This window comes from Falco naumanni, chromosome 5, assembly GCF_017639655.2.
Source record: "Falco naumanni isolate bFalNau1 chromosome 5, bFalNau1.pat, whole genome shotgun sequence".
NCBI lineage: Eukaryota > Metazoa > Chordata > Aves > Falconiformes > Falconidae > Falco > Falco naumanni.
In genome coordinates, this window is record NC_054058.1 from 8,841,011 (window position 1) to 8,868,927 (window position 27,917).

At 48.2% G+C, this 27,917-nt stretch overlaps 1 protein-coding gene across 7 annotated transcripts; it reads right to left on the bottom strand.

The window, feature by feature from the left end:
* On the bottom strand, positions 1-27,710 carry LOC121088656 (alpha-2-macroglobulin-like protein 1). 7 transcript variants are annotated; one of them, XM_040595060.1, is made up of 36 exons: positions 27,459-27,710; positions 25,088-25,274; positions 24,572-24,734; positions 23,766-23,818; positions 23,433-23,453; positions 21,953-22,106; positions 21,437-21,521; positions 20,763-20,883; positions 19,824-19,941; positions 18,636-18,745; positions 18,105-18,275; positions 16,543-16,767; positions 16,349-16,412; positions 15,670-15,815; positions 15,365-15,514; positions 14,289-14,486; positions 13,512-13,599; positions 12,727-12,889; positions 10,659-10,887; positions 10,188-10,311; positions 9,886-10,007; positions 9,485-9,536; positions 9,019-9,102; positions 8,447-8,623; positions 8,040-8,121; positions 7,268-7,424; positions 6,223-6,297; positions 5,852-6,023; positions 5,205-5,419; positions 4,690-4,905; positions 4,201-4,316; positions 3,433-3,523; positions 3,077-3,145; positions 1,731-1,833; positions 997-1,038; positions 1-173 (listed from the first exon to the last, which is right to left on the bottom strand). In XM_040595060.1, exons 1-35 carry the CDS (start codon positions 27,527-27,529, stop codon positions 998-1,000), a joined length of 4,413 nt encoding a protein of 1,470 aa, XP_040450994.1. In that variant the 5' UTR covers positions 27,530-27,710; the 3' UTR covers positions 1-173; position 997. The 7 variants fall into 7 exon arrangements, 6 of the variants coding, with proteins under 6 accessions (XP_040450994.1, XP_040450993.1, XP_040450996.1 ...); XM_040595059.1 differs by having other exon boundaries at positions 12,727-12,892; XR_005828007.1 differs by lacking the exons at positions 1-173; positions 997-1,038; positions 3,433-3,523 and having other exon boundaries at positions 12,727-12,892.
* Between the last annotated feature and the right edge of the window lie 207 nt (positions 27,711-27,917).

The following is a 27,917-nucleotide window of genomic DNA, read 5'->3' on the forward strand; positions in this document are numbered from 1 at the left end:
TAGTCTCCTGACTTTTAATAAGATGCCAGGCACAGTCTGAGCCTTTCAGAAACTAACTGCTCAGCAGGGAATGTCAAGTATTTTCTCTTTGCTTCTCATCTCCCCGTGGCTGTTGGCAGGGTTGACAAAGGACTGAAGGACAGAGACTGCAGAAGATGGATCTGTCCCTGTTCCTGCAAAGACAACAAAGGACAAAAAAATCCCCATGTTCCTGAAGTATTAAAACTAACCACTGGGAATCAGGGTGGATTTTGCACCTTCTGGGACTGCCAGGCCATCAAGGATGGGGCTCTCGCTGACTCTACCCATACAAAGCCTATGGCAGAATCTCCACTAAGAGTGTGGGGCTTGTGGCAGGCATCCCAGGGCAGGGCTGTGTGCCTCCCACAGGTGATTTGTGAAGCAGGTGTTTTCTTCATCTTGTGGCTGTGGGCAAGGAAGCATCCAGATGCAAGCAAAGTTTGGAACAGGAGCAGGCACTGGTCAGCGTCAAGATTTGCCTTTGCCCAGCCTGGGAAGAGGACGGGTAGGTGCCCGTTCCCTAGTACGGATCAGAAGCCAGGCTGAGGCTGGGAATGGCGCTCGGTACTGAAGCGCAGTCAGGCCTGCAGTAAAGGTGAACATGGCATGTTGTGTGTACCGGGCTGGAGGGCTGTGGAACTGCAGGGAAAGTGCTAGTTGACTTGAGGAAAGTGTATTTGATGCAAAGTGCCAGGACTGGTGGTAGGACTCAGGACAGGCAGCCCTCATTTTCTGTAACATACCTCTGACCGTCATGAGCTAGGCACCTCAAACTTTCCGCTTCAGTTCTCCCTTTCCCTCAATTTAACTAGTGGGCTATGAGAACTCACTGTTACTTAGCATTGCTAATTACTTCCTAACCTGAACCTGCAGTCTGGCAAGTTTCTTGACCAAGGGCCCTTGCCTGCATCTTCCACCCTCTCCATATTCTTCAGGACCATGCCTGTGATGACAAAAGAGGTGTTGGGCCCTCACCTCACTCGCATGGAGCACTGTAGCTCATCACGGTAGTTTCTTCTGGAAGACAAGAAAAAAAGTGTTGGTAAGATACACTTGCCAAAAACTCACTAAAGCAATCCAACATTGTGCCTCTGTTTCTAGGACAGGCATTCCCTCAGCTTACAAGCCATGACTTCCCTCTGCTAAGACGCACGAAATCACTGTTCTGCGTCAAAGCCTCCGTGTGCAGCTAGTCCAGATTCACCCAAGTCATGGGGCCTGCCATCTTTTGAAGCTGTAAGTCCCAAACAGCTCCATTACAATTATGGATCGCTCACTTTCTAAAGCTATAGCAATCCCTGACACCTTTCTGGCTTTTCCTCCCACTAGAGACCCCAGAGAATAGAGGACAAGCTGGTTTTAGTGTCATTCTTCTAAGCCATTCCCTCACTATGGTCCCTCTGCCTTTTCTGCCTCCCACAAAATGCATGTACAAAAGCACAGCTCCGAGCTCCTTGCTCCCCTCTTGGCTGGGAGAGTTAGACCCTAAGTGGATCTGCATGCCTACTTCAAGCCTGCAAGTTCTGGGACCAGAGAAAGAAGGATCTACCATTTTGAAACCCAGGATGGTAAGTCTATCACTAGAGAACTTCTAAGGGACAGTTAGATAAACATGTCGGGGATGGTGTGGTCTTAGACTTGACAAGTTCAGAAAATTTATTTCCAGTGGTACATTTGGGTGGTTTCTGCAGTACAGCATCTGAACTCACCTGGCATGTAGTAATCGTAGACCTTGATATTAGCTGGCTTACGATCCTTCACTTGCATGTCCTGCTGCACCAGCAAAGTGTAGGTGTGAGGTTGTCTAGTCAGCTAAGACCAAGAGATGCAAGGATTAAAGCCAGAACTGAAGTCCTGTAAGACAATCCCTTCCTCCTGCTCTCACTCAGGCTCCGTAGAGACCTCATCACCATAACAGGTCTGTTCTGCTTTCCAGTACATCTCAGAAATACCTTTTAATTCACATTCTGTGGTGGTCATCATCCATTTCTGGTCACTGAATTTTACTCAGCTCATGAGAGACATCAAACCTATAGTGTCAATGTGCATCAGATATCTAAATGTAGCACTAGTATTCCCAGCTGATCCCACATTCCCGTCTAGCTCTGCTCTGAGTGCCTTCATGCATCTTGCCTCAGTGGCTTTCTTATACGCAGTCCCATTACGCCAGCTCTTATTCTCCAGGCTCATACAACCCTCATCATTAAGCAGACAAATGCAAGGTGTGGATGAACATCTGCTCAATGGTAGCAGTTGCACGACCTGCTGTTGATTTAGTTCCACTTTGTGCTACCTGGCAGCCTGAGCTGAAATTTTTTTCTGTGCTGCCTTTCTGCTCTGTGCTGTAGATGTAACGAAAGCAGCATCTCTGCAAGTCTAATGCATCCACATGACACGAACCCGCTTACCGTGAGGCAAGCTTAGCTCAGCTTATTGGCAACTGGGGCTGAAGAATCACAGACGTGTAAAGTGCTCCATGGAAATTCTGCAGTTTTAATATTCATGTCAGGTCTTGTTTCTGGTGCTGTTTAGGTATACATGTAGCTAGCGAAAGGCTGGAGTGGTTGTTAATCTGATGGTTAATGAGGCTGTGGAGTGAGCACTGATGCTCACACAACCACCTGGCTTAATTTTGAGTGATCTTGGCAAACTCTATGAGAACTCTTAGATCCTCCCTACTACATTCAGGCTGCTTAAGGACTTTCTAAGAATTCAGGCTTGCTTGAATTTACTAGATGGATCCTACTACTACTCCCCAGTCCTGATCAGACACTGTACATGGACTTTCAACACTCTCTGAGCAGTGCCAGCAGCTGTAGGCTTAACATCAGTCGGCCTCATTTTACTCACATTAAGGCGCCCTGTATACAGGCTCTACAGCTGAACTACTGCAGGCTGACACAACACTTCTCCAGGTCAGCAAATGTGGCTGGTATGCAGGAACAGCAGCTCTGGATACTGAAAATACTAATGGAACCAAGATGCCAGAGTAAGCTAAAAGCTATCTGCCAGTCCGTAGTCCTTTTAATGACTAAATAGCCTAAATTGTACTCACTTCCTCCAGGTAGAGAATGACTCGGTCAGCTTCACTTTCAACTTTCTTCACTAAAGGCATTTTCTTTAGCTGAAAATAGGACGAAAAAATGTCAGGAAGACTCTAACAGAAAGCAGAAACATTCAGGGATATTTGTCCTTGTGAGAGCATGGGCAAAATGTTTGCACAGCCAAAAGCCCTTGGGGTAGGGGAAGGCAAGGTGCGGTCTAGAAGAGACTTTGGGTATAAAGATTTCTCAGCCAGAAAAGAACTGTGTTTCTCTGCCCACAGGAATGATCACAGTTCTGCATACAGCCCTGCATGGTGGACATCCATCACTATTCCCATCCCAGCTGGACACAAACTCATGGTCTCACCTCTTCCAGTGAACCTGCCACGGGGCTGTATCCAGACAGCAGCTCCACTTGGATCAGGACCATGTTGGTGGACACACGGTTCCCTGTGTAGCTGCAGCAGGAACCCAGGGGACAGCACTAATGTTACTTTCTGAGCCATGATTTGCAGATACTTCAGCCCAGCTTTGGTACTCAGGTGGAGGAATCTGCCTTTCCTTCCACTGTTTTCCCTGTAAGCATACCTGTTCCTGTACTGTAATAAATCTTTGTGCTTCCCCTGATCTCTCTTTTAATTGTGATGAGCCAGGGAGAATAAATTCCTTGGAAGGCTTCTGGAGTTACCTTCTCTAGGCATGGCAAGGAATATCACATCCTCCGTCTGCTCTCTTGGCAGTTCTGTCCCAAGTCAGGTAGGGGTATAGCAGAGGAGGCTGGTGTGACAGTCAACCAGGAGCAGAGGAGGGAAGACTTAGGAAGTGTCAGCAGTCAGTCCCACAGAACCTTCACATCACTAGTGTTTTGAGGCCTAATCCTAGAAGGGGGTGAGACCCACAGACCTTGGGAGAAGTTTGGGTGACTGGCATGATAACAAGATAGGACTAGAGCCTGAGCCATCTCTTTGGGGTATTGTACATTTCACCCAGCTGAGGAGAGCACAGTTAAATGAATGGGGACATCTTAGCACTTTGGACCCCATCAGTGAAGGGGAATCCCGGCCATCAAGAGACTTGTGTGGTGCCAGAAGCCTCTGAGCAGAGGGGAGGCAAGGGGCAACTGAGTGTCTCCTACCGAGCATGAATGGTGACAGGGAACTGGGTGGCGCTGGGTGCGGTGCACTCTGTCTGCACAGATACAGCGAAGGCGACATCACTTCTTGGGGGAGGGAGGTTGTACCGCAGAATGGCCTGCCAGAACAGAAAGAAACTAGTTGACAGAGAATTTCATTATTGTTTTTTTTTTTTCTGGAGAGTTTTCTTGTCTAGTGTTGGCTGCTGTTTGGTATAAGAGAAAACTATGTGGCAGAAGTGGAGGTTCTGCTGGTGCACTGTTCCTGGTGGTGTTCACTGGACTTCTTGGAGCAGAGATGCAGCTCTGACGGGATGGAGATAATCCAGATTTAATTTGGGGAATTTCTATTCCCTTCCTGTGGATCCCAGCTACTCCTGCCAAGTCACTGCAGCAGTCTGTTTTCAGTGTTAGCTTAATAGCAAGGTGAGAGGTTCCCCTGGCTTTCAGGGCTTTTCCCCAGACAGACCTTTCCTCCCTGGCTGCCCTTACCTGCAGGAAGAGGCACCCATGGCCCTGCACACGCACGGTATAATCTCGGGGAATGGCTGGCAGCTGCACTGTTTGCAGCAGGAGGCGATTGGTGTTGTCTACTCGGATGTTTTGGTTGAAATCCTCAGAGGAGAGAGAAGCCTGAAGATCAGGGCCATCCTTGCTGAAGGTCTTGGTTGCATAGAGGGCTAGGGCTTCCAGAGCAACCACCGTGTCCTGAGGGAAGAGACACACGTTGGGCAAAACAGGATGCCTGTGTCCTGTGCATGCCCAGTCCTTAGCCTCCCTCATACTGCAGCTACAGCTCAATAAGGGTTGAGCTTTTGGCATGGGGTTAGCTCAGAGGAATACAAATATTCACCTGATCCCAACTTCCAGGAGCTGTAAATCCCTACATATTTTTTTCTTTCTTTTTTCCTTTTTTTTTTTTTTTTTTTTCTTTTTAAAAAAAACCTCTGGGCTGTGTTAGAGCCCATTACTTTCACAAATGATAGCTGACGGCTCAAGGGGATTACCTGGGTCGAAGCAAAGCCTCCGTAAGGGTTTTGCTGCTTGATGAGCCAAGACACAATCTGGGATGCTTTTCTGATGTCATCTGAAGACAAACTTGATTTTGAAAGGTGAGCCATGAGGATACTAGATGTCAATTCCACATCAACAGATGGAGCTCGATACCAGTACAGGGAGTCTTCTTCCTGTTTGGACCGTTGACTCCAGAATATTTGATCATCTAGAGATGGAGTGGGAACACTTCTGGAGCGTGTAGCTGTAACTAATGACCTTGGAGCCCCACTCAGCCCCTGCGCCTAGATACTGAGTGAACATGTACATTGGGTCAAGATATAGGTGCATATCTCCCTATTTGCCCCCCACACCTTGCTATTCCCAGTAAAAGCCTAGCCTTGCAAGTTGGGAAGGAGCTCTACGATATCCGTGAAGCTGCCCTGGTTTGGATGACTGGGTGAGCCAGGACTATGAGATCATCCACAGAGAATGTCGGACTCACAGTACAGATATAGCCCATGACAGCTCGGCGAGCAGAGGCTACCCAAGCCTTGGGGTCCCCACAGAGCGCTGCCAGTGCCCCCGTCTCCCTCCCTGCATTCCTTTGGTCGTGCAGCCCTGAGTTGTCCACACAATTCTGCCCTACAGTCTTTGGTACCTGATACTGTGGCTGCCTTATCCAATCTTTTGAGGATTTTCTGCACGAGGGCCTTGTCGCCTGCTACTGCAAAGGCGTTTGCAGCTAGTGCCAGACCATAGAGGTTGGAACTGTCAGTATCAGCATTGACCAGGTCCTTTATACATTTCAGAGCTTTCCACACAACTGGGTCCTAGGATACAATTAAAAGCACACCGGTTGCTGGCAGGGTGGATAGGGTGGGGAATGCAGCCTTGGTGTGTGCAGAGTGGGGTGGAAACAGGGACAGGATACATGGGAGCAAACTGGTAACGTATGGAGAAAGGCAGAGCACCAGTGCACTGCCTGCTGAGGGGCTGCGCGCCCAGCCCATCCCTGCTGCCGATACTCACGGAGCGTGGCATCCCGGAGTGTATGAGAGCTGTGATGATTGCAGAGCTCAGCCCCAGTCCTTCCTCCACTGCACCCTGTAGCCACCACAAAACAGAGAAGAGGAGGGCTGCTGTGAGAAGGGAGAGGGAGAAGTTTTCCAGTGCCTTCTGCTCCCTGAGCAGAAGCCAGCACAGGCAAAACTGCTGGTCCTATTCCTTCTGCTAAGGAAGCGCCAGGACTGGTATCTACTCTTGCAGATCCTGCTTACCAGAGCACTTCTCAGCCGTGGCACCCCAAGCCCCTCTGGGCAGCTGATTCCCTCCCTCTGCTGAACACATCCCCCTTTCCCCTACCCTGCAAAAGATTTTCAGTAGCAGATTTCAGTGCCAGGGGAAAGTGCTGTTCCCACAACCCCTCTGCAAGCTGGCGCCTCAGTGGAGGGCCAGGACAGTGGCAAGGGTGTGGAGGAGCAAAAGAAAAGGTATCTTTTGCAAGGGGAAGTGAAAGGTACCATTCTCTTAGAGGATTATCTGTCCTGTCTACCAAACTGCTGCTGGCTCCACTTTGCTAGTATTCTCTGCGTGTCCATACATGCACAAGTGCTGTGCTTCTGAGTGTACAGGGCACATCCCTGGCAAGGTGAATCTCCCATGAGTGGCTGCCATCAATCTCCATTCACTCCATTCCTGACTTTCTCTGTACAGGGGGAAACCCAGACTGAAGGAAGAAGCGGCAGCTCAATTTATCAAGAGAATAGCACAGAGCTTGAAATTTTTTTTTTTTTATTATTTTTTTTTTTTTTAAAGCATGTGTTAGCTTTTGTGAGGGTGCTAGGGCAGGGCACAGTTCCCATGAGCTTACTAATCAAATGCAAACCTCCATCATTCATAACTTGAAAAAGTGCCACCATGACTAAGCACAAACCTGAGTGTCACCCAAGGGTGACCCTGAGCACATCAGAGCCTTCCTCCTGCAGTAGGATTTGTTCTTGGCACCCAGAATATGAAGGAGCATTATGTAGTGGGGTAAATGAGGTACCTAATGAACAGCCAGCACATGTCATACCATCAGCCCATTGTTGAAGAGCTTCCCCACACTCTTGAAGCAGCCAGATGGAGTCTGACTGTTAATCAGAGCACTGGCAGCATCCTTTAAATTCTGCTCGTCTATGTGGATGAAGTCCTGGGCTTGGCTGAAGGTCTTGAGGACAAAGGCAGTAAGCCTAGAGCCAAGGAAGGGAGAAGAAAATTTAATTGAACCAGTCACAGATGCCCATCTCCAGTAGGGCACAGAAATCTCTGTGTCTTCCATTATGTCATCCCTGGGGAAATACCAGTAGGCCAGAGCCTTGGTATACATGGAGAATTGGAAGCCATGCACGTGAGGATGGTCTTGAAGCTCAAGCTCAGATCTATTTGCATCAAGAGAGAAAAAATTCACTGACGGTTCTTTGCTTCCCCCAGATCTCTGTCAATTCCAACACAGTGCACCTGAGCAATTTAAAGCCAAGAGGGCTGATATTTAGTGAGCTCACTCAGCCCCTTTCCCAATCCTGTTTGGGCACAAAGCACTCTGGAAAACCTGGGAAGAAGGTGTCTTTGCAGCTAAGTTTTCAGAGTCAGTCTCACTTGGGGTTCCCAAGCACAAACAATCAAACAGGGGTACCTCAAGTCAGCTTATTGGCATGGTTCTCTTCCAGAAAGTCTCAGGAGCAGTTTCTGTTCAAAACACCACACCTCCAGCCTCCCTCAGTTTCCCCAGACCAAAATCCAAGCCAGCTTGTGCCTGACCAGGTCAAGCTGTTGTTCCTCAACTGTGTCTGGACATCGCTGCTTACCATGTGTTCCCTGGCTCACTTCCTTCCCCAAAGGCACTGTATGAGCCATCTGCGTGCTTGTACAGGAGCTGACGCTGATATCCTGTGGGAAGAGGCTGGGGGTAGTGAAAATGCTCTGTGTCTGTCCTGTTCTCAAGGTGTCAACCTGCCCTGCCACTCCTGCTGGTCATTACAGAGAACATTGCCTCTAAGGAGTTTAGCAAAGGGCTTTCAGAGGGGTGCTGTGTACTTCTTGTTCAGCTGAGACACAGCAGCCTGATGTACGCTGCTGTAATTCCCATGGTGTCAGGCAAGTGATGCTGCACAAATCCTGTTCAGCACCAAGCCTCTGATGAGATCACCACTGTACAACTACTGTAGTGGACATCACCAGCTTGAAAATCTAACATGAGCAGAAATCCACTCACCGCTTTCCAGATAACCAATTGCCTTCTGTTTGATTTCTGGAGTCAGTTGTCCTGTTTCTTCAAGGTATCGTGTGATAAAGACATTGGGGGCAAAATGAACCATGTTCTGCTCACCACAGCCACTGGACATCTGGAGGAGCTCATCTATATTGTCCAGTGCTGTCCCCAGAATGTCACCTGTAGTACAGAACAACAGCTTTGGAAGCTTTACATATTCTTGCATGCAAAAAATTTCTGGTCTCACTGATTCTCCAGATAACCTGCTAAGACTGGTCTCAGTTCACCTCTGCTCACACTAGGGTGACTAATATCTATAGAGCCCTGTAGGAACAGTGATATGGTACTTGCCCATCTTTCCCCTGGTTGGGTGAAATTATACATCCACCTGGCCCAGTGTCACTCGTGTAAGAGAGATGGGATGTTTCTCTGGAAGATGTAAAGGCCCAGTAGCACACTTCCCTGTACACATTCCCTTTTGTTACTCCGTTTGCTAAAGCAGACATGGTGGCATCAGAAGGAAAGACTCCTGCAGGGAAAAAAATCTTACTTTCCAAGAGCCCCTTAAATCTCACCTAAGAAAGAGATGTGGGCTCTCTCCGACCCAAGGACCACATTCTCTGGCATAGCGAAAGTGATTGTCTCTGAAGTGGAAGTTCCTGCAAATGGCAGAAGCATCAGAACAACAGGCAGGAGGGAGATGGCAGAGCCACAGGCATTCCCAGGAGATGGTGTAAATCAGGCTGGGATCACCTCATCAGTTGGTGAAACCAGCATTCAAAAGAGAGCCTGACCCACAGATCAGGCCACTCACTGATGAGTGAGGCAGTGGTTTGGTGCTGCCAGGAACTGGTAGTACTGGGTAGAGCTGAATGGCTTTGCCTTCCCATAAAAGCTCCAAAATCCCTGACGTGCCCCTCACCTCCAGATAGTCCTAGAGTTGTTCACACACCACACTGCTTCTGCTTGGTCTCCTTGCCCTGTGTGCATGTACAGTCCCAGTGGTAAGACAGTCCCTGTCTCTGGGGTACCTGCACCTACCTTTAGGGCACAGGACTGAGGTGTGGGTCTTTTCCTCCAGCAGCCCCTCTGCCTGGTGGGGAAAAGGCTGGTCAGCTCAGAAGGGAGAGCAGTAAAACGAGACAGCAGTTGTGCAGCACCCCACCTTCCTGCAACCACCTTTTGCATCCTCATGGGCCATGCAAAGCACCTCACAGAGAGAGCGGGGATATGTGTGCTGACAGAGAATTTTCACTGGGAAGCAGGTTTCTGAGCTACTACATGCCCCCAGTGCAGCCTACTCTTGGAATCACTCCTTGACCAACCTCCCTGGGAAACACGCCTGTCTGCCCTGCTGGTTCTCCCTTGCCAGAGACACCCACTGGGCTGTTTCGACCCTGAGCTGTTTCCAACCTTCCCAGGACCCTGAAGCATACTCTGACCTTCACCAGCAGGTGTTTAACCACTGTGTCCTTCCCTCCAGACTCTGGCACAACAGCTGTACTCTCAGTGCAAACATCTTCCTGATCCATCGCCTCAGCAGTGACAGTGAAATTCACCTTCCCTAAAGAACAAAACATCGAGAGGCCGTTTGGCACATCCATACCAATGTTTTAATTTGCTCAGCCTAAGGCTGCTCACTCATGCTTCACATAATAGGCCACTCTCCCTTCCAGTCCAACACTGGTTTCCTCAAGCAGCTCTGCCAGCGCCTCCCGCTCCTGCCCCTCCCTCGTCCTCTTACCTAATTTTGTAGCCTTCACGTCCCAGAAAAATGTTTTTGCGGAATCGGGACACAGACACGTAGTGAACCTGACATTTGCGTGCACAAATTCATAATCCCTGGAGTCCTGTAGGCTAAGCTGGAGCTAGAGGTGAAACAAAAGAGAGTTTGGGTTACAGAGTTGCTGCTGTGTTTTCCCTTTTAGCTCCTTGCTCCAAATATCAGTCAAGCCCAGGATGAGTATGGTGATAGCCCTGTTGCAATATCTATGGGACACCAACAGCCCGTGGACATTGCAGTCCTGCAGGGTTGAACTTATCAGGGGTTGGGGTTAAGCTTGACAGAGATGGCTCTGCATGGAGTTTGTGAGGAGCTTCCTGATGTCTTTTGCCCAGTGCCTGAGGAGGCAACCCCTTGTCTGGGTCTCTATCAGTGAAGTACTGTTTCCACACATCCCCCTGCCCAAAAACCATCCTGGAGGGAGCCACTCACCACCATGCACTGCTTCAGGTAGCTGAAGACTTTGACTTTCAGGGGAAATGACTCTCCCCTGAAGACAGAGTAGGGCAAGGTAGGCTCCACAAAGAAGGGCTTGAAGCTCTGCAGGCTCGTGGTGTCTGAGATTCCCAACCCATGGCTCTCTGAAGTGCAGAAGGTCATGGCTCTCCAGTCTGTGATACTGTCAGGTACTGTGACAGCTAGCTCAGCAGCCCCCGAATCACTGAGGAGAAAACAGGGTGGAAGGGGTTGCCCCTATCCCTGTAAAGATTTCTCTTGGGAAGACAAATGGAGAAGTACTATGAACTGGAAGTGCATGTGAAGGTGTGAGTATTTCAAGGAAGTAACACAGAGGTATGGGAAAGATAGCAAATAGGTAGGCAAGGAAGGACAGAAAGGCAAATACAAACAAAAATTTGCTTCTAGACAGTGTTCCACCTCAAATTCTTGTTTTGTGTGGGCACACAGGGCTCCCAGAGGTCCATATTATACACCCAGCCTGTGCCAGGGAGTACCACGTGACACTTCACCACACTATCACCCAAAATCCCAACCACAGCTTGGCAGTCATCGTTAAAAGTGTCACTTACAGATCTGCATACACAAAATGGAATATGGTACCTGCCCTGAAATGGGCCTAATCCAGCCATATGAGATGGCGAGGCAGAGATCCTATTTTACGGATTAAGAACATTGACACATGGGAGAATTAAGAAAGCTGAGATGTATGAATAAGGGGAGAACAGTAGATACTGCATAACCTGACTTCAGCGAGGCCTTTGACACAGTCTTCCATAGTATCCTTGTAGCCACGTTAGTGTGGACTGGACAAATAGATGATAAGGTGAACAGAAAATTTGCTGGACCATTGCGGGCAAAGGATGATTGCTGGTGACACAAGGTCCAACTGGTGTCTGTTTACCTGTGGCATCCCTCAGCCACTGATACTTAATGATATTAATTCTGCTTAATGGCTTTATTAACAACCTGGATAATAAGAGAGGGGACGTCTTCAGCAAGATTAGCAGATGAATCTTGCCATGGATTAGCAGACTATATCATACTGGGGAGGGGTTCCTGATATGCTGGAGGGAAAGGCTGCTATTGAGAGGAACCATGACAAGCTGAAAAAATGGGCTTGACATGGGTGAATTCTGTATCTGGGATGGAATAATACCATGCAACAGTACAGGCTAGGCAGCGACTGGCTAGTAAGCAACTTTGGCAGAAAAAGAGGTGGGGTTCCTAGTAGATAAAAAATTGAGCATGAGACATCTTATGTGCCCTTAAAGCAATGAAGGCCATCGACTTCTGGACTGTATTAAGGCAACTGCAGTCACTGGGTTGAGAAAAGTTTTTTTTCCCCCTGAATTTGGGACCACATCTGGAGTACTGTGTCCCATTTTTGCTTTTCAGTATAAGAAAGACACTGACATACTTGAATGCATCCATTGGAGGGCTACCAAGATGGTCAGAGGGCTGGGGCATTTGATATACAAGGGATGGCTGAAAGAACTGGGATTCTCACACGAGAGGGAAAAGATAGGGAGAGATCTTTCAGCTTTCTAAAACTAACTATTGGGAGGGTGTAGAGACAATGAAACCAGTCTCTTCTGAGGTGCATATTGATAGGATGAAAGGTAACAGATGCAAGTTGGAGCATGAGAAATTCTGACTTGGGATAAAAAAAAATACCATGAAGATGGTCAAACACTGGAACAGGTGCCCAGATAATCTGTGGAATTTCCATCCTTGGAGGTACAGAGGACTTGACTACAACCTGATCTAACTGGACCTGACTTGTGCAGGATGTTGAGCTACAGACCTTTGGAGGTCTTCTCCATCCTATAGAGTCTGTGTTTTTATGTTCCCCAGGATCATTTGGAAAATCTCAAGCAGAGCCAGGAAATGAACCAAACCTCTGTTGTCCTTATACACTTCTTCACACCTCTCTTTTCTTTGTTGGCACAGAAGCCATTAATGCCCTGGCTCTGTACCTGCCTATTCCCTCTCTGTGTAGGAGGTCTGGGTCCATATGGGGCCACAGCCCATAATTACTCACTTGATGGGAACCAGAGTCCAGATGAATGTCTCTGGAAACCAGGTACGGGCTGCCCGTGCCTCGCTACCCAACTCAACGTGCTCTGACTCAGCATGCACAACAGCACCATCTGGTTCTGGGTCTAAGTTGTCCAAGTTATCCAAGTCTGCCAGCTCGCTGTAAGCTACTAGGAATACAAACATTCGTTCAAAAGCAGAGCAACTGTGAAATCGGGGTAGAGTTTAGCTAGGAAAAGTTCAGCTCTCCATCCCTCCCACTTCCACACCAATCCTCCTTGTCCTCTCCAAGATGCTCTCAACCTACTTGTCTTCCATAAGACAGCCCAGGAGACCATCTGGATTTCATTATGTGTGCTCCCCCTTGAGGAGCTCTACCTGCTCACACTTTTGCCCTCAGCCCCTGAAGAAGGACCTAGATTCTGCCCAGTGCCAATCTTGCCTCGTTCTCTGGTTTCCAGCAAGACCTTTCCTAGTCTTACAAACAGATGTTCCCTCCTGGGACAGCTGCTTCTTTCCCCCCCCTTGGCCATGTTATCTTCCTGCCTGCCAGCAGAAGCTTCCAAGCAGGTTCTTCCTATGCAGCCACCCCTCTGCCCCTCCAGTGTACTGGACACACATGTATTTCAGGACCCTTCCCCTTTTCCTGTGGTGTACATCTCCTGTGCAACCTCCCACTCATCTCTGGAAGCCATCCGCAGTTCCTCAGCACACTGCACGTTCAGCTGCCCTTGTGCAACCTGTATGTTACCCGTAATTTCCAAAGAAACAGGATAAATCGAGATGTACACATGTAGTCGTAGTAGAAAGTGGTCTGGGTGCGGCACTCAATTGGGGACTTGATTTGAAGGTTGGTTAAAAATGTTAGACCTGAATTCTGGAGGAAAGAAGGGGAAGAAAAGAAGGTACATTCAGTGGAGGCGGTGGTGTGTCTGAGGGTCTGTCTCTGCCCTTGCCTCCCAGCATATCAGCCACCCTATTCTGTTGCACCACAGCCTGACCTGCAAATTTATACAGGGAGAGAATGCAGATCTGCCCTGCTCCCAAATCCTGCTAATGGATCCTCACACCAAAGGAAGCTCTCTCCAGGCAGCATTGTGGGGGTGACCACTCACATGTGCATGCCCACAAAGTCATCATTTTGACATCACAGTTTGCTGCCCACCCTAAAAGACTTGTTCTCCTCTTTCACCTGCTATTTCTTTCTACTATTCTTTCCCTCCTTTCCCCAGTCCCCCTTCTCTCTCAAGTGCTTTGCTTTTTCAACCTCCAACTTTCTGTGACTCAGGTTGATGCTCCCCTTTCCTTCCAACCCATAGAAAGTCTGAGGGTCTCAAGCTTGGCATAAATGGGGAGCTGACTTCTAGGGATCTGCCCAATCAATGGGAATTTACCAAGCTGGGAGCATGGAGGGCCAGAGACCTTTTAATTCAGAAGCCTGATGGATCCAGAACCTGAAGTTGCCAGTGTTTACAGGAAAGACAATCTGTGAAGCTACCCAGTGTGGACCTGGGGTACAAAAGGGCCCACCTCTGACATTTCAGCTTTTCTGGAAATTAGATTTACCTTCAGAAGTTCATAAATATCTGGTTGGGACACCGCATAAGAGTATCTGTTGTACATAAGTGGTGACATTGTTCCTGGTGGAAGGGTGCTCTGAGGGGAACTGGTGACTCCCGGGCTCTGGTAGGTAGTACAGTAGTCACTGTAAGGGTCTGTGAGGGTGCTGGAGTGCTCCTGAGAATAGCTGAACATGTTGTGCACCTGTAGACAGAGAACAACACCAGCACAGGTCAGTGTGAGAGGCAGAAAGTTCTTCATTTCTATCCAGAGATTTTCTGTGACTGCCGGCGCAGAGCTCAGATCCTGCCTGCCACGAAAGCCCAGCCCCAAAGCTTCTTGAGCTACATGGAAAGCGTCCACAAATTTTACGTGCACAGCACCACAGAGGAACATGAATCCCTCCAGGGTATGGCTGCATAGCTGTGGCCACTTCTAGCTCATAGATTGTACCTGTGAGCTCAATGCATACAGTGGGAACACCTTCCCAGTAAGTCATTAGATAGCTTCTTGTCTGACCGAAGGCACATCCTGGATCCACCAAGACAATGCTAAGAGGCAATTCAAGGGTCCTTAGACACAATGCATCTCAGGTCTAGAGGAGAAATGGGACCCTTCCACTGCCAAGGCACCACTTACAGTCCAGTCTGTGAATGGAAGGACTGTCTGGTTAATGTGAGCTGGAACAAAGACACGGAGCCTATCACACATTGGGTCTTTTTTTTTTTTTTTTTTTAACATAACTCTTTTTCTCAGTGTATTGTCATTAATTGGTTCGGGAGATGGAATTCTCTTGCCATCTGGTTGCCACTGTGGCAAAGCACTCTAAGTTTAGCAAAGATGTGACTTTGGGGGTATACTCAGGGATGCCAGTGGGTTATTCTATTAGATTCCTCCATAGAGACTGGATAATTTGGCAGGTGTTTGATGTCAGCCTTCATTTTTTTTCTTGTAAGCCATATCCTGTCCCCATTCAAGTACTTGCTCGTATACCTGCTGTGCCTTATTAATTGGTGACTGCAACCCGATACTCAAAAGGCATCGCTCCAATATTAGCAAGGCTCAGCACTAAAGTGACTCACACTGTCCCTGGATAGCTCAGCCTCTGGCCTCAGGAGAAGGATGCTCTGGTCTACAGCACGGACGCTACATAGAGAACCTGGTGCAGCTTGCAGGTGGAGTCGGACAGCTGATCCTGGGAGAGCCACTGTGTCTGAGAAGCCAAGCTTCACCTGAAACAACAGAAGAAAAAGGGACTGAAGACATTGACAGAGGAAGGAAAGGGGAGACTGTGGCTTTTGGATTCTGCTGGATATCTATTGCCAATCTGCAGTTAATTAGCTACCCTCCAGCCTACCTGTCCCCTTACATTTTGTGCACTACTTACATGGTTCCTGAAGCACTTGGAGATTTTGAGACTGAAGGTGTCAGCTGCCACTTGTCCCTCAGGGAAGGCAGTGTAAACAAAGAGGGTAGCCATGGGTGAAATGAGGTCAACGGGCAGAGCGACATTGAAAGTCCCACGATATTGACCTGAAGGAAGAAGGACAAATAGAAAAGGTGTAGGAAGAGGCAAGGATGTCTGTCTCCAAGGTTTACAGCAACAACACGTTCATCCTCTATAATACTTCTGTACAGTTACTTGGATAAAAATTACTCTATCTTGCTTCTGGGGAGGCCACAGCTAGACCAGGATGTAGGTTAGTGCCGTTTTGTAGCGATGACCTTACATCATGAGTGATCCTGGCAACAGTGAGCAATTGGAAGAGAAATTACTTTCCACCTGAGTCCAGCAAAAGGATTCTGTGAGTTTTCTTGGATGTCTCTGGTAATTCCTGCTTGGCAGATAAAGTCTGACAGTTTCATAATTTGACCAGAAAAAAAAAAATAAATTAGGGAAATTAAAAGACAGAAGAGAGGGAGCGTATGTGCCATTTCCTGTTTTTTGGTGCCAGCTCTGTTGTTTCCTCTTGGTCTCAGATCTCTTTTTTTCTCCTTCCCCATTTAGGCTGGAAGGGCTTTCCTGTTGGGTCCTTAATCTGTTCCTGGTATTTAGATGCTCTTACCTAATGGTGGGTCAGGAAGTACTGTTGTCTGGCCATGATGCACAAGGGATCCTCTGGCCAAAACCTAAAGGGTAGTGAACAGAGCAAAGGGTTGATAGTGTCTCTGCTCCATGTCTCTGGGCCAGCAAAGAGCCCTGTGCTGACACAGACCCGTGGCAAAGCTGACCTTGTTGCCTGCGCTGCCCTGCACTCACCAGGTGGTAGAAGTCTGCTCTGGCAGCCCCATCCCCCAGCTCGGTGGCTAGGATGCGATAGTGCACAGTGACCTGCTGCATGTCCCCACAGGGCAGTGTTGCCTGGCCTGGCTGGATCCTCACAGAGCTGTGGCTGGAAGAGTAGAAGGCCCTCAGTACGAGGGATGCAGTGCCGTAAGACACCCTCACATTTTGACCTCTTAAGTCCTCCGGCTGGGTCTTTGCCTGTGGCACAGAAAAGGTGGCTCAGTGTCCGAAGATTTCTTACAGCTCTCCCCACACCAAAACCAAGACTCAACCGGACAGTGGGCTCTGAACTCTCCCAGGGTAAGGTGTCTATTTCCACTTAAGCCAAGCTCAGCCAGCACCTTTCTGTGGAGCCTGGCATTGCCCACTCCAGCACTCTGGGATAACTAGCACCTAAACAGGAGGCAGGAAGCTGTATAGTACTAGCGCTTGGGCTGGAGCCCGAACTTCTGCAATGCTGCTGCTACCCTGCAAGCAAGCCGGACGGTTAGACTGTGTACAGTGGCTTATTAGTCGCTGGATCACACTACTGAACGCTTTGATTCTGTCTGGTACATGGGGGAAAGTATCAGTGTGGATCTGCCCCGACAATGTATTTCACTGTGCAGTGTTGTTCTACCTGCACACTATTTCTTTTAGCACTTTCCCCCATTCATAGGATAGAGGTGGCAGGGGACAACTGAAGATCACAATGGCCTTGCTCATCTTTGACCTGTGACCTATCTGCATGCAGACTATGATATTACCCTCTTGTGGACTTCCAGCAAGGTCCATCATCTAAGATACTCTATGCACTCTGACAAAGAGACAGGGTTTGCCTCAAAGTGCCTTGACTTTGAAATTTAGATAGGACATGTATTAGAACTTACCACTACAACCAGAAAAGAGAGCCTCATGGGAAAGCAATACAAACTTTTCTCTGTCAATTCCCTGTTGGTGGTGTCCTTATTTAGCTTCTTACATCCTGGTTACCTTCTCTGTTCCAGACTGCCTTGCAGCAACTGCTTCCTTACTAGCCTTCCTTCTTTCTATCCTAAGTTTTCTGCCTCTTCGATCACAGGTTTCTCCTAACTCTTATGCTATGAGGAAACAATGCAAACTGGTCACTTTTGTTTTGTCACTGTTGTTTTCTTCTCCACATGTATTTTCAGATGCTTCTTCCCTAGCTTCTTTCCTATCTTCCTGTTCCATACCATGTGGGAGTTCTTCCTTCACTCTCTGTCCCTCTCCAGCCCCACAAAGCCATTTCCACCTCAGACAGAGGTGCTATGTAGGTAGACCTCAGTCACAAGCTCATGGGGCCTCTGTCCGTTGCCCCAGCTCTCACCATGTCTCCTGACTGCTCAGGGACTCTGCATGGTACTAGCGGCCAGAATGCTGACTGTGCTATAGGTTGTTCCTTTTTGCCCAAATCTGTCATTTCACTGGTCCGTGCCTCCATCTCCCTGGCTATACTGAGACAATGACATAAACTATAGGTCTAAGGGATGCATTGCTTGGCTCTAGCCAAATCCAATGTCATTATTTGGCTTAACCTGTAGTAGAACTTTGCTGCTGTTGTCCCATGCTGATGTCTCTAAAGTGAAAGAGGCCATCCCAGCATCATCCGTGAAGTAGCTCTTGGTCTGCTTCCTGCTGCCATAGGACACTGTAAGAATCACCTCCTTGTTCTTCAGGTGTGTCCCATTGGCACTTTTGAGTTCCAGCTGTAATGGTGCAGAGAACAGTCAGAGAATTAGAGGCCTCAGGATCGAAAATCTACCTTCTGGTAGGAATCCCAGCTCCCCTTCCTGCAAAGGGACTCTCAGCGTAAACTCTAACTCCTCCAACCCCACCCCACCCCCAACTGATGCAGCAGCCATCTCATCTGGCAAAGCCATGTGCCTAACCTATGGTCACACTTTTGGATTACCTCTTGGTAAAGATGTCAAAGGAGAGACTGGGACAGAGGACTGTGCTAGCAGCCTTGGGCAGCTCATAGCAAGGGGACCCCTCAGTACTTCTGTGCCCACCATTCCCTTAGGCCCAGCTGCTGGGCTTTCCATGTTTCTGCCCTGTTTACTTACATTGCCATAGTAGGGAGCTCCTTGCTGATAGTAGTAGCTTGTCCCCCAGAACTGGAGAGTTGTGATATCAAAAGTGACCTTGCAGTTTTCAGTGGTGTTGAACTCCACCCCTAGGAAAGACAGGAGGTGCACGTAGGTGAGTATCGTGCATCTGAGCAAAGGCGGCAAGATTAGCTGCACTGAGGTCCATCAACTCATCGATAGTCCATTGACTGTCATTCACAGGGGATTGCAGGTTCTCCATGTAATTTCAGGAGTCGTTTAACACAACACACACATGGCAATAGTGCTTCCTACATTCTGACCTGCTAGAATGACAGCAGTCTACCAGGAGGTCTCTGACAGTTATCAAATGCTCTTTCTGACTTTAAGATAGTCCTACTCATAATTGTCCACTTCCATTCTCCTGTCATTCTCACAGCAGAGTCACTAGAAGGCAACATTCTTCCTTGCCTTCACCACATTAGTTTGCAGTCTGCTGTCTTGTCATGCGCCCATCTGAAATCACTGCGGTTTTTTACTAAGTGAATGTGTGTCACTGCTTTCAGCAAAGGGCTGCAAACCTTTTTCTTGTAAGGAAGGGTTTGTAAAATTCTGTAAGAGAGGAAGCCTTACAGGATGGGATATTTAACAGTAGCTCTGGACAAGTAGCCTCATCTCCCTATCTGGGATGTCGTGATAAATCTGATGAGGAGCTACTGACAGTACACAGTCAGTACCTTGGTTATCACTGGTTGCTCTGAGTGTCTCCTCATTCCAATGGACTTTCCTAAAGTATGGTTTAAGAACAGAAGAACCTGGCTCACCTCTGTGCACATCTCTACTGTGTCTAGAGGATGAGAAAAAACAGCTGTTGCCCATCTTTGCCAAATCAAGGTGACTGTCAAACTTGACTGGCTGCAACAGCTTGTGGAGGAGCAAGCATACCAGTGAAGCTCGTCCTGCAACTGGGAGAACTCAGATGTCCTATATGGTACACGAGAACATCCATGCTGTCATTGTGCTCCCAGGGAAGACACAACCCTCTGAACATTTGACCCCATGGGAGCCAGTGCAGAAAGCTCCAGTGATTTGATGGGAAGACACAAGGATCCACAAGGATTCTTGCAGATGAAAACTCAAAACCCCAAAGACAAGCATGTGTAAAATAAAAGATTTTCCATGAAGTGTAGAATCAGTTTTTGCTACCTGTTCCACTTTCTTTCAGAAAAGCCACAGCTTCCAGGTTGAAATCATAGCTGTCACCACGCTTCTGGTGGTAATTCTTAATATTCACCTCAGTGGCAAAGCAGCCATCCTCGTTTGTCTGGGGATGTGAAATTGTATCTGTTAACCAGTCACGAACCCACTAATCTCTTCTGCAGTGCAGATCAAACCCAAGGCCCTGAAGTCTAAAAGTACGTGACTAAGACACTTGAGTTAAAGGAGCAACTCTAATACTGGCATGAAATGTACTAACTTTCTGTGAAGCAGTCCTTAATAGGAGATGCTGTTTCACATGTGTCTCATCTTTACACATTCACCCACGCGCCAGCAGCAAACATGAATTGACATTTCTCCCTAACAACATGATTTCTTCTGCTAGGTAAGAATTTACCTTTAAGATATGTGCTGGGTTACTTAAAAATATATAAACAAATAGATATACATTCATTCAACCCTAGAGATGAAAAAGTAAAGTCTGTGCTGAACTACAATTGCTTGCTTAGATGCTAGAGGCAATTTCTGTGTCTCCAAAACAGCTGTTTCTGGGAAACAATACACAAGTGTTTACATCAGACTAAAAGGTGGTGCTAAAAAGCATCCAGTGGAAGTGAATTAATGTGGACAGTGTTTGTATCTTTTATTGCCATGTTGCAATATCTGTTTTGTAGGCAAATCTGCAATAGCTAACTTGCCTACAGATGCTTCTGCCTTTGAGTGCATCTAAGTGCAGTCAGAGAAATCAGTGACAGGGGCTAAGACTGCTACACTGGGGATTTAAGGACATATCAGTCATTCAACCCCAAGCAAAGAGTATGCTGCTTCAATAACTGATGCCTGTCCCACTTCTTCCCTCAGTATTCTTCCCTCTCTTTGCCCCTGTTCCTGTTTTTTGCAAGAGGAATGCGTGTCCCATGTGCTTACCTCGCCAGTGTAATCCTTACAAATACTGCGCTTGGCTTTGGAAGACTTCCGATTATAGTGGAGGTGTTTACGGCACACCACAGCCTTCACACTACCTTGGACTGGTTTCCCATAGGTGTACCTGGCAAATACGACAGAGATGACTTACATTCACATAGAGAAACACTGGCTGATGCGTGAATAATATCAGCTTTAGCCTGTGGTTTGCAGCTATGCAATCTAGCAGCCTGCAGTATCTTCACTGTTCATGAGCTCAGTAGAGACCAGGAAGTTAAAATTACTTCATCAGATTGAGACAGAAGGCTGTGGTGGGTCAGTTCTGTCCGAATCAATGCTAGTCCCACCAGGCAGTGCTAGGGGTCATTGTGGTGACCACAAGTTGAGTCATTATTCCTTCCACACTGGCACTAATCAATGCAGCAGAGGTACCGTACTGTAGGGCACATGCCCCACTGAGGGGCTTCACTACCACATTTCCAAACAGAGAAAGAAGTAGGGCAAGAGAATATGGAGAAAGGTGAGAGTCCAGGAGAATTCCTTAGCAAAGGATACCAGAGTACCAGAATTTGGGGTGAGGGTAGGGTTGGCAGAGACCAGTTTGAGTTCAGTTACAGACAGCAGTGCAGTTTCCAAACCAGTAAGAATGCACCTTCCACCATGATAAGTCAGCTCACATGCCACAGACGTGGAGACGGAAGTTCTCCTCCAAGATAGTGACCACCTGAGGCATCTGGATGGAGACACTGAACTTGGGCAGCACTGTGTGAAAGCAAAAGGAATATAATTCAGTGAGAACAGAGAGAGTTCATTTGTTCCAATCCTCCCCAAATGTTTTTTCACAGAAAAGAAGTCCCTCCTTTCACTCCCTGACCACCAGCACAGGGCCTTGCAGTAACGCACCAGAGCCCAGCCAGGAGACTGTGGTGGGAATAGACAGCCTTAGTCTCCTCCCCAGGGCACAGCTGTGGGACAGTGCCTCTGTCCAGCCTCAGGACATGGGGGAGGAGAAAGCCAGTGGGCCCGAGTGAAAGTCAGCGATTACGCCTACTGGCAGGCAGCTGGACATCTCAGGTGCTAGCACAACTAGCACAGCTGTTCACAGCTGCATGGCCCGTTCAACTCTGTGTGAGAGAGGGGGGCTGGAGGCAATACACCTTTCTCTGCTGCCTTCAGCTCCCTGAGACTCTTACCATACTCCTCTACCCTGAAGGCATGTGTGCGGTCAGGCATTTTGATGACGTACTCTCCAACTGGTGCTTCTGCAGCCAGAGGGAAGGACAGATCCACAATGCCTCCCACAGGTGTAACGTTCAGCCACTGTGCAATTCGGTTCCCTCTGGGGTCCTGCAGAGGCAGTAGTAGAGAGTAGTTATTTGCCAGTGCAAAAAGAAACTCTTTTGCAGGCTGCCCAAGCTACCACAGCATGGTCTGAGCAATCATCCTTTTGTCCTGAGAGCCCTGGTCTTGACACAGCTACAGGGCTTAGGTAAGTCTGAGCGTGAAGAGGACAGGGCTTTTCTCCCTGTGTCATTGACAAAGCCAATCTAGCATATTATTGCTCTCTGGTGGCACCACCATCTGGTTTATTGCCTGCCTGCCTCACTAAGGGATAGAGATGGTTCCTCATAGAGACCCCTGGGGTGATCTGAGCTGGCATAGCCCCCAGGTCACAGTGGAGAGGGTCAATGCTGACAGCACATGCTGCCTAAGGCATGAGCTACCTGGGAGTGATTATGGGGGAACCTGATATCTTGAATCCCCAGGAAAGTCTGGGGAAATGAGTCCAGGACTTCATGCAGGGGACCACGAGGCCCAGAGAGAAAGGAGGATGTAAAGACCTGGGGTGTAAGGGCGTTTAGAGGCTTTGTTGACTGTCAGTCATGAACTGACTGACAGTGTTCTCACACTGCTGGTTCTTGGGAGGGCAAGGTGCACAAGTCTGGCTACGGTCACACTGCCCAGCCAGCAAGGATTCAGCGACCGGTTGATGGGTGCTTTATAAACATATGGAATGAGTGGGAAGTGTTGTTTGGAAGAGTGAAACTGGATCAGGGTGTTACGTTTGTATAAACTGGCATAAAGCATTGTATAGGTGTCTCAGAAACTATGTTTATCAATCGATTGCTTGGTAGGTATGGCATGCAGTACTGCCACTTACTAGTTGGAACTGTGACCTCTATGTGGGTTATTACAGACTCTGCACCACTTTCAGGCATCTTTCCTCAGCTCAGGTGATTGCAGTCCATATTTTACCTCCAACATTGAATCTAACCTAACAAATTCTGAGAAAAAAAATCCTGAAAGCTGCTTTAGGAAGTTACTCTAGCTGTGTAGCCACAACACTAACTGGTCAAATTATTGTTTTCTGCATGTTAAATATAAAAGTCTCTTTAAAGAAAATTCAGGATTTTCAGAAATCTCCATTTCACAGGCTAGAGGGACTAGAAGTCTAGGAAGTTTTTTACTGGCCCTGTATGATCGGTATTATGACATTGCACCGCCAAACCTGTGTGGGTACCAAAGGAAGAAAGGGCAAGAAGTGAAGGACGGCTCCCATTCATTCTGAGGTAACTGGCTTTCTGCATCCATATTTCCCCACCATAATCTCCAAACCTGTGTCTTCCCCAAGACGAGTGGAGGTCACCACTTTCAATAAAGTAGGTGCTTTACCTTCAGTTCCACCAGGCCGTGCTGTGGGGAGGAAGTGACAGTTACTGGTGGGATGATTGCAGGGACGTTATCATCCACTTCCCTGGAATTTTTTATTCCCCCAACCATCCATGAGTCTTCCCTAAACATTTCCCAGGGACTGCCCGTGACCCAACACCACAAGCAGCTCCTGCATTGCAGGTGGTGCCCAACGCTATTTTTAAGCACCACCAGCAATGCTGAGACTGGCCGTCTGCAGATGGATCACCCAGCTGGGCCAAGCACTGATCCAGACGGCATGGAGGCAGCCCATAGCATTTTCAGCTTTTTAAGGTTTCTTCTCTCTTGACTCACCGTTTCATTGCTGGCAATAAAGGCCTGATCCAAGGTTACGATTCGCAACTTGACTATAGAGCAAAAGAAAAACAGGACTGGCTGAAATGAAATCAAGTTTGTTAATAATAATAAAAACGGGTGGCTAAGAAAGATGTGCCCACATGCTTCACTGAGAGGGTGAGGGCAGCAGCCAAAGCCATCCGCCCCTGGGCCTACGGTCAAAGCCTTGCTATGAGCTGGCCTCCTGCTAGAAAACAAGTGGTAGGAGAGGCGGTGTGGAGTTTCTGGGAAGGCTGGATGTGCTGGTGAGAAACAGCATTTTTCTGGACATTGGACCTGCAGCGGGGCACTCAGTCTTGCTTGCAGTGAAGGTCATGCTAGCGGAAACGGTGGAGAAGCACAGGGCAAACAGCTGGTGATCTGAGCTGTGCTAGGGCAGTGATGGGCTCTGCGGGACCGTGATCCTCATCTGAGGAAGTCTGGGGGAGACGGAGGGATTTAGGGCACTGACCAACTATTATGGCTTTGGCTGGAGCAATCACGAATACAATACAGTGGTATCTGAACCTTTTCTCACACATCAGCTAAAACACATAAGCTGCGTTCACACTGGCGTGCTGAGTACTGCTAGTACTGGAGAAAGCATGTGCCATGCCTACATAGGAGAGAGGTATCCCCAAATCCCTCAAAGCCTAGAAGGGAGATGAAGCCTGTGACCCATCTCCCTTGCAGAGAAGGCCCTGCTCCAAGTACCAGAGGCTACCCCATATTTTGTGGCCTGAGAACTGCTCTTTCTCTCACAAGACATGGCATTCTGTCCATACCGATCTGTCCAGGTTTGTACACTGGCTTGTCTGTCTGGATAAAAGTCTTCTTGTCTGTATGCTTGATTAGGACTTTCTGTTTCTTCTGAAACTCTGAGTTGGGTTCCAGGACCGTGATAACAATAAAAGCCACTTCACTGGGTTTTCCAGCAGGAGGAGGGACCTGCAGATATAGTTGCAACCATCATTCAGGATGGTTCACATTCATGGATCCCAGGCTTCTGGAATAATGATTATGGTACTGTTTTTATATTGCTCCAGTTCTTCTTGCCCTGAAAGACCTCACAGTAGTTTTAAGAATGTTTTCTAGAAGAGTAAAATGTCAGTGGGGCTACACAGCAGGAAGGGCAGTGGCAGATCTATACAGGCTGAAGCAGAAGATTCAATGCCCTAATAAGATGCCCCCATGGGAAGACACAGTTCTTTGTCCTTCTCCCAAGCAAGAGCAGAACTCACGCACTATCCACCCTACTCAAAAAAAAATACTGAAAAAAACCTTGAAAGTATTTTCCTCACCTGGAAGCTTGTGCAATGAAAGAAGGTGAGCTGAGAGATGGACTGAGTAATCAGAGTCTCATTCCCAGCTCTACTTTGCAAGGTTACTGTCACATGGATTGGGACTGCTTGCTTTCTGCTGAGCTGAAGGCACACTGTCTCTGAGAAGGGGTAGTAGAGCTGAGATGGTATCGCCACAGCATAATTTCTATTAAAAAAGAAAGAAAAGGAGAAAAAAAAAAAAGTCAGGTAAAATGGATTTTCTAAGAGGACAGGTTTTGACTGTAGGATTTGGGTACTTCCTAATAAGACTTCTGGTCTCTTCACTTTCATGTTGTCAGTGGGGCAAGATCACAACGTTCTTCTCATCTATAGCTAGTGCAGCCCTTAACACTGACTCTGCACTACACACCGCATGCACATGTAAAATTATACAGTCACTGCTTCCAAAACTGGAAGTCAAAATAAGGTGAAGAGACCTCCCCATGACACCCAGCATGGGACCAGCAGCAGAGCTTGGCTACATTGCAGGTTTCCTGAGACTTCAGCCTTGAACCACACTGCCTGTCACCATCAGTTTCCTTGGTGTCTTTCTGTCCTACCAGCTGCCTCTGGGCTCAGAACAAATGCAACGTCTATGGGACGCAGAGTCCCAGCATCGTCTCCCAGACACAGTCTCATGAACACCTTCTCTTCAGCTCACAACACTCCTGTCCTCCGTGCTGTCTTATGCCAAATCTCACACTTCTGTGGCTACTCTCATAGCTGCGCCCATGGATAACAGCAAGCAGCTATTCCTATTGTTTCGTTCTTTTTCATCTTACACTGCACTGCAGCAACTAGGACACAGAAAAGCCAACATGCCAGCAGGTCTGAAAACCCTTATCGCTGACTCCTGCTTACTGCTTCTGGGCAGGTTCAGCCAGCAGCATGTTTTGCAGCAGCAGGAGGAGGAGGAGGGCAGGGAATGGAAAGATCAGAACAGCAGGAGGCAGGGACATGACCTGCTGGCAGGTCTTTGCTGGAGCTCAGCACGCTGGCAAGAGGGAGTCAAGGTCCTGCTGGCCAGGAGCCTTGAGTGGCTTACACAAAAGTGCTGCCAAGCTGCCTTGACTAGCTTGTCTGCTGCTAATGTAAGGGGATCTGGTAACAGGTGCTAATGACATTTTCCTGCTTAAGCTGACTCATGGCACCTGCCCCTGCCACAGGGCCAAAGAATGGGTTGAGCACTAAAGACTCACTGCTTGAAGCTCCTGTACCTACCTTCCTCCTAGTGATCCTTTACTCTAGAAATTGCCTTACACCCCTTTGACAATTCATCCTTTACCCTTGCCTTCTGAGCTATAAAAGTACGAGACAGCATTTCTGAGGCTATCATTCAAGAATCCCAAGAGCCAAGCTGCATTACTTTCTCATGAATCTACAAAAATATTGGTATATAGGCCAGACAGCAGGCAGCCTATTGCAGCAAGCAGAATTTCCACAAAGCAAAGCTTTGTTATGAAAATAACAGTGTGAAGCCGGTAGCAGAAAAGCATCATTTGAGCGGGAGCTGTGACAGCCTATGGAACATGTCCTAGAGGAAGGGGCTGTATCCCTGCTGGAAAAGAGTTTTAAACTAGACTTGTGCACGCCACACTACACATGGCAGGAGGAAATCCAGCTACAGCCTAGCGACATACTTCCCACTGTAACAACTACTGTTTGAGCGCAGCCATGTTTCTGCTTGCACTTATGCCATGGCTGCAAAAGCAAAGGCCTTCAAAAAGCAAGAGCATGTTCACAAGCCAGTATATCACAGCAGTACCTGCTGGAACAAGAGCTGCATTCGTGATAAAGTATATGAAGAGAAGTGGCGCTGGGAATTGTCCATGCCAGAGGTCTGAGAAATGCATGGAGGGAGCAGGCAGCCAGCCAAGCCAGAGCAAACACACCACTTCACAAAGAGCATCCCTATTAGATACCTTGGGCTCATGTTTGCTGGGTTTGTAAAGGCACCCAGCTTTGTCCGCTGAAGATTTCAGTGGTGACCTCTCACTCTAGGGACAAAAGCACAGCCCAAAAGGGAATTTATTCTGCCGCGCAGCAGGAGATGTGAGATGTTGGCAGGTCACAATTAATCACATGCAGAAAGCTCGCAGAGTTGCTCTGCCTGCGTCCTTGCAGAAACACATGGTCTACATCAAAGGCACTAAAGGGAGAGCCAAGTAGTAGGGGTAGCGCGGTCAGGAGGGTGCATGGGAACCAGATGAAACCTTAGGAATATGAGAAATTACACCGTTCTGGAAAAACATTCCTGGTCTTAGGACTCCTGTCCTGTTTCTCATACACCGCCACCCCCCAGGATTCCCCACAGACCAGAGCATGTACGTAAAGTAGCTGAGGTTCTTACAGCGTTGCAGGTGTTCCAGCTGTGCTAGGCAGGAGAAGGATGCTGCCCCACAGGAAAGCGATGTTCCACATAGCTGATTGCAGGCTGTATCCCTCCACGGAGAGCTTAGCTTCAATTCTGTCCCTGCTTCACCCCTGCTTCTGCTGTCTTCCTTCTTCCCTCTGCCCCTCATCCAGAGCTGAAGGACTATGCAGCTCCTGCCCTGACAGGGTGACCGTTCTCTCTTGGCTTCCAAACCAAGAAGGTGGAAATCATGCTGAGCATGGCTAGGGCTGGGATGTGGGCGGGTGGAAGGGGTGGAGACAATGTTTATTGCTTACACACTGAATGTACTTGCTTGGAGGCTTTGTAAGGCTTGTTGATTTGATTTCTCCATGAGGTGTCTTGCTCTGCCTTATGCAGCACAGCTGATGGCAGCAGGAGTGCTCACTTACTGTATTTGGTACAAGGGCCCAATTT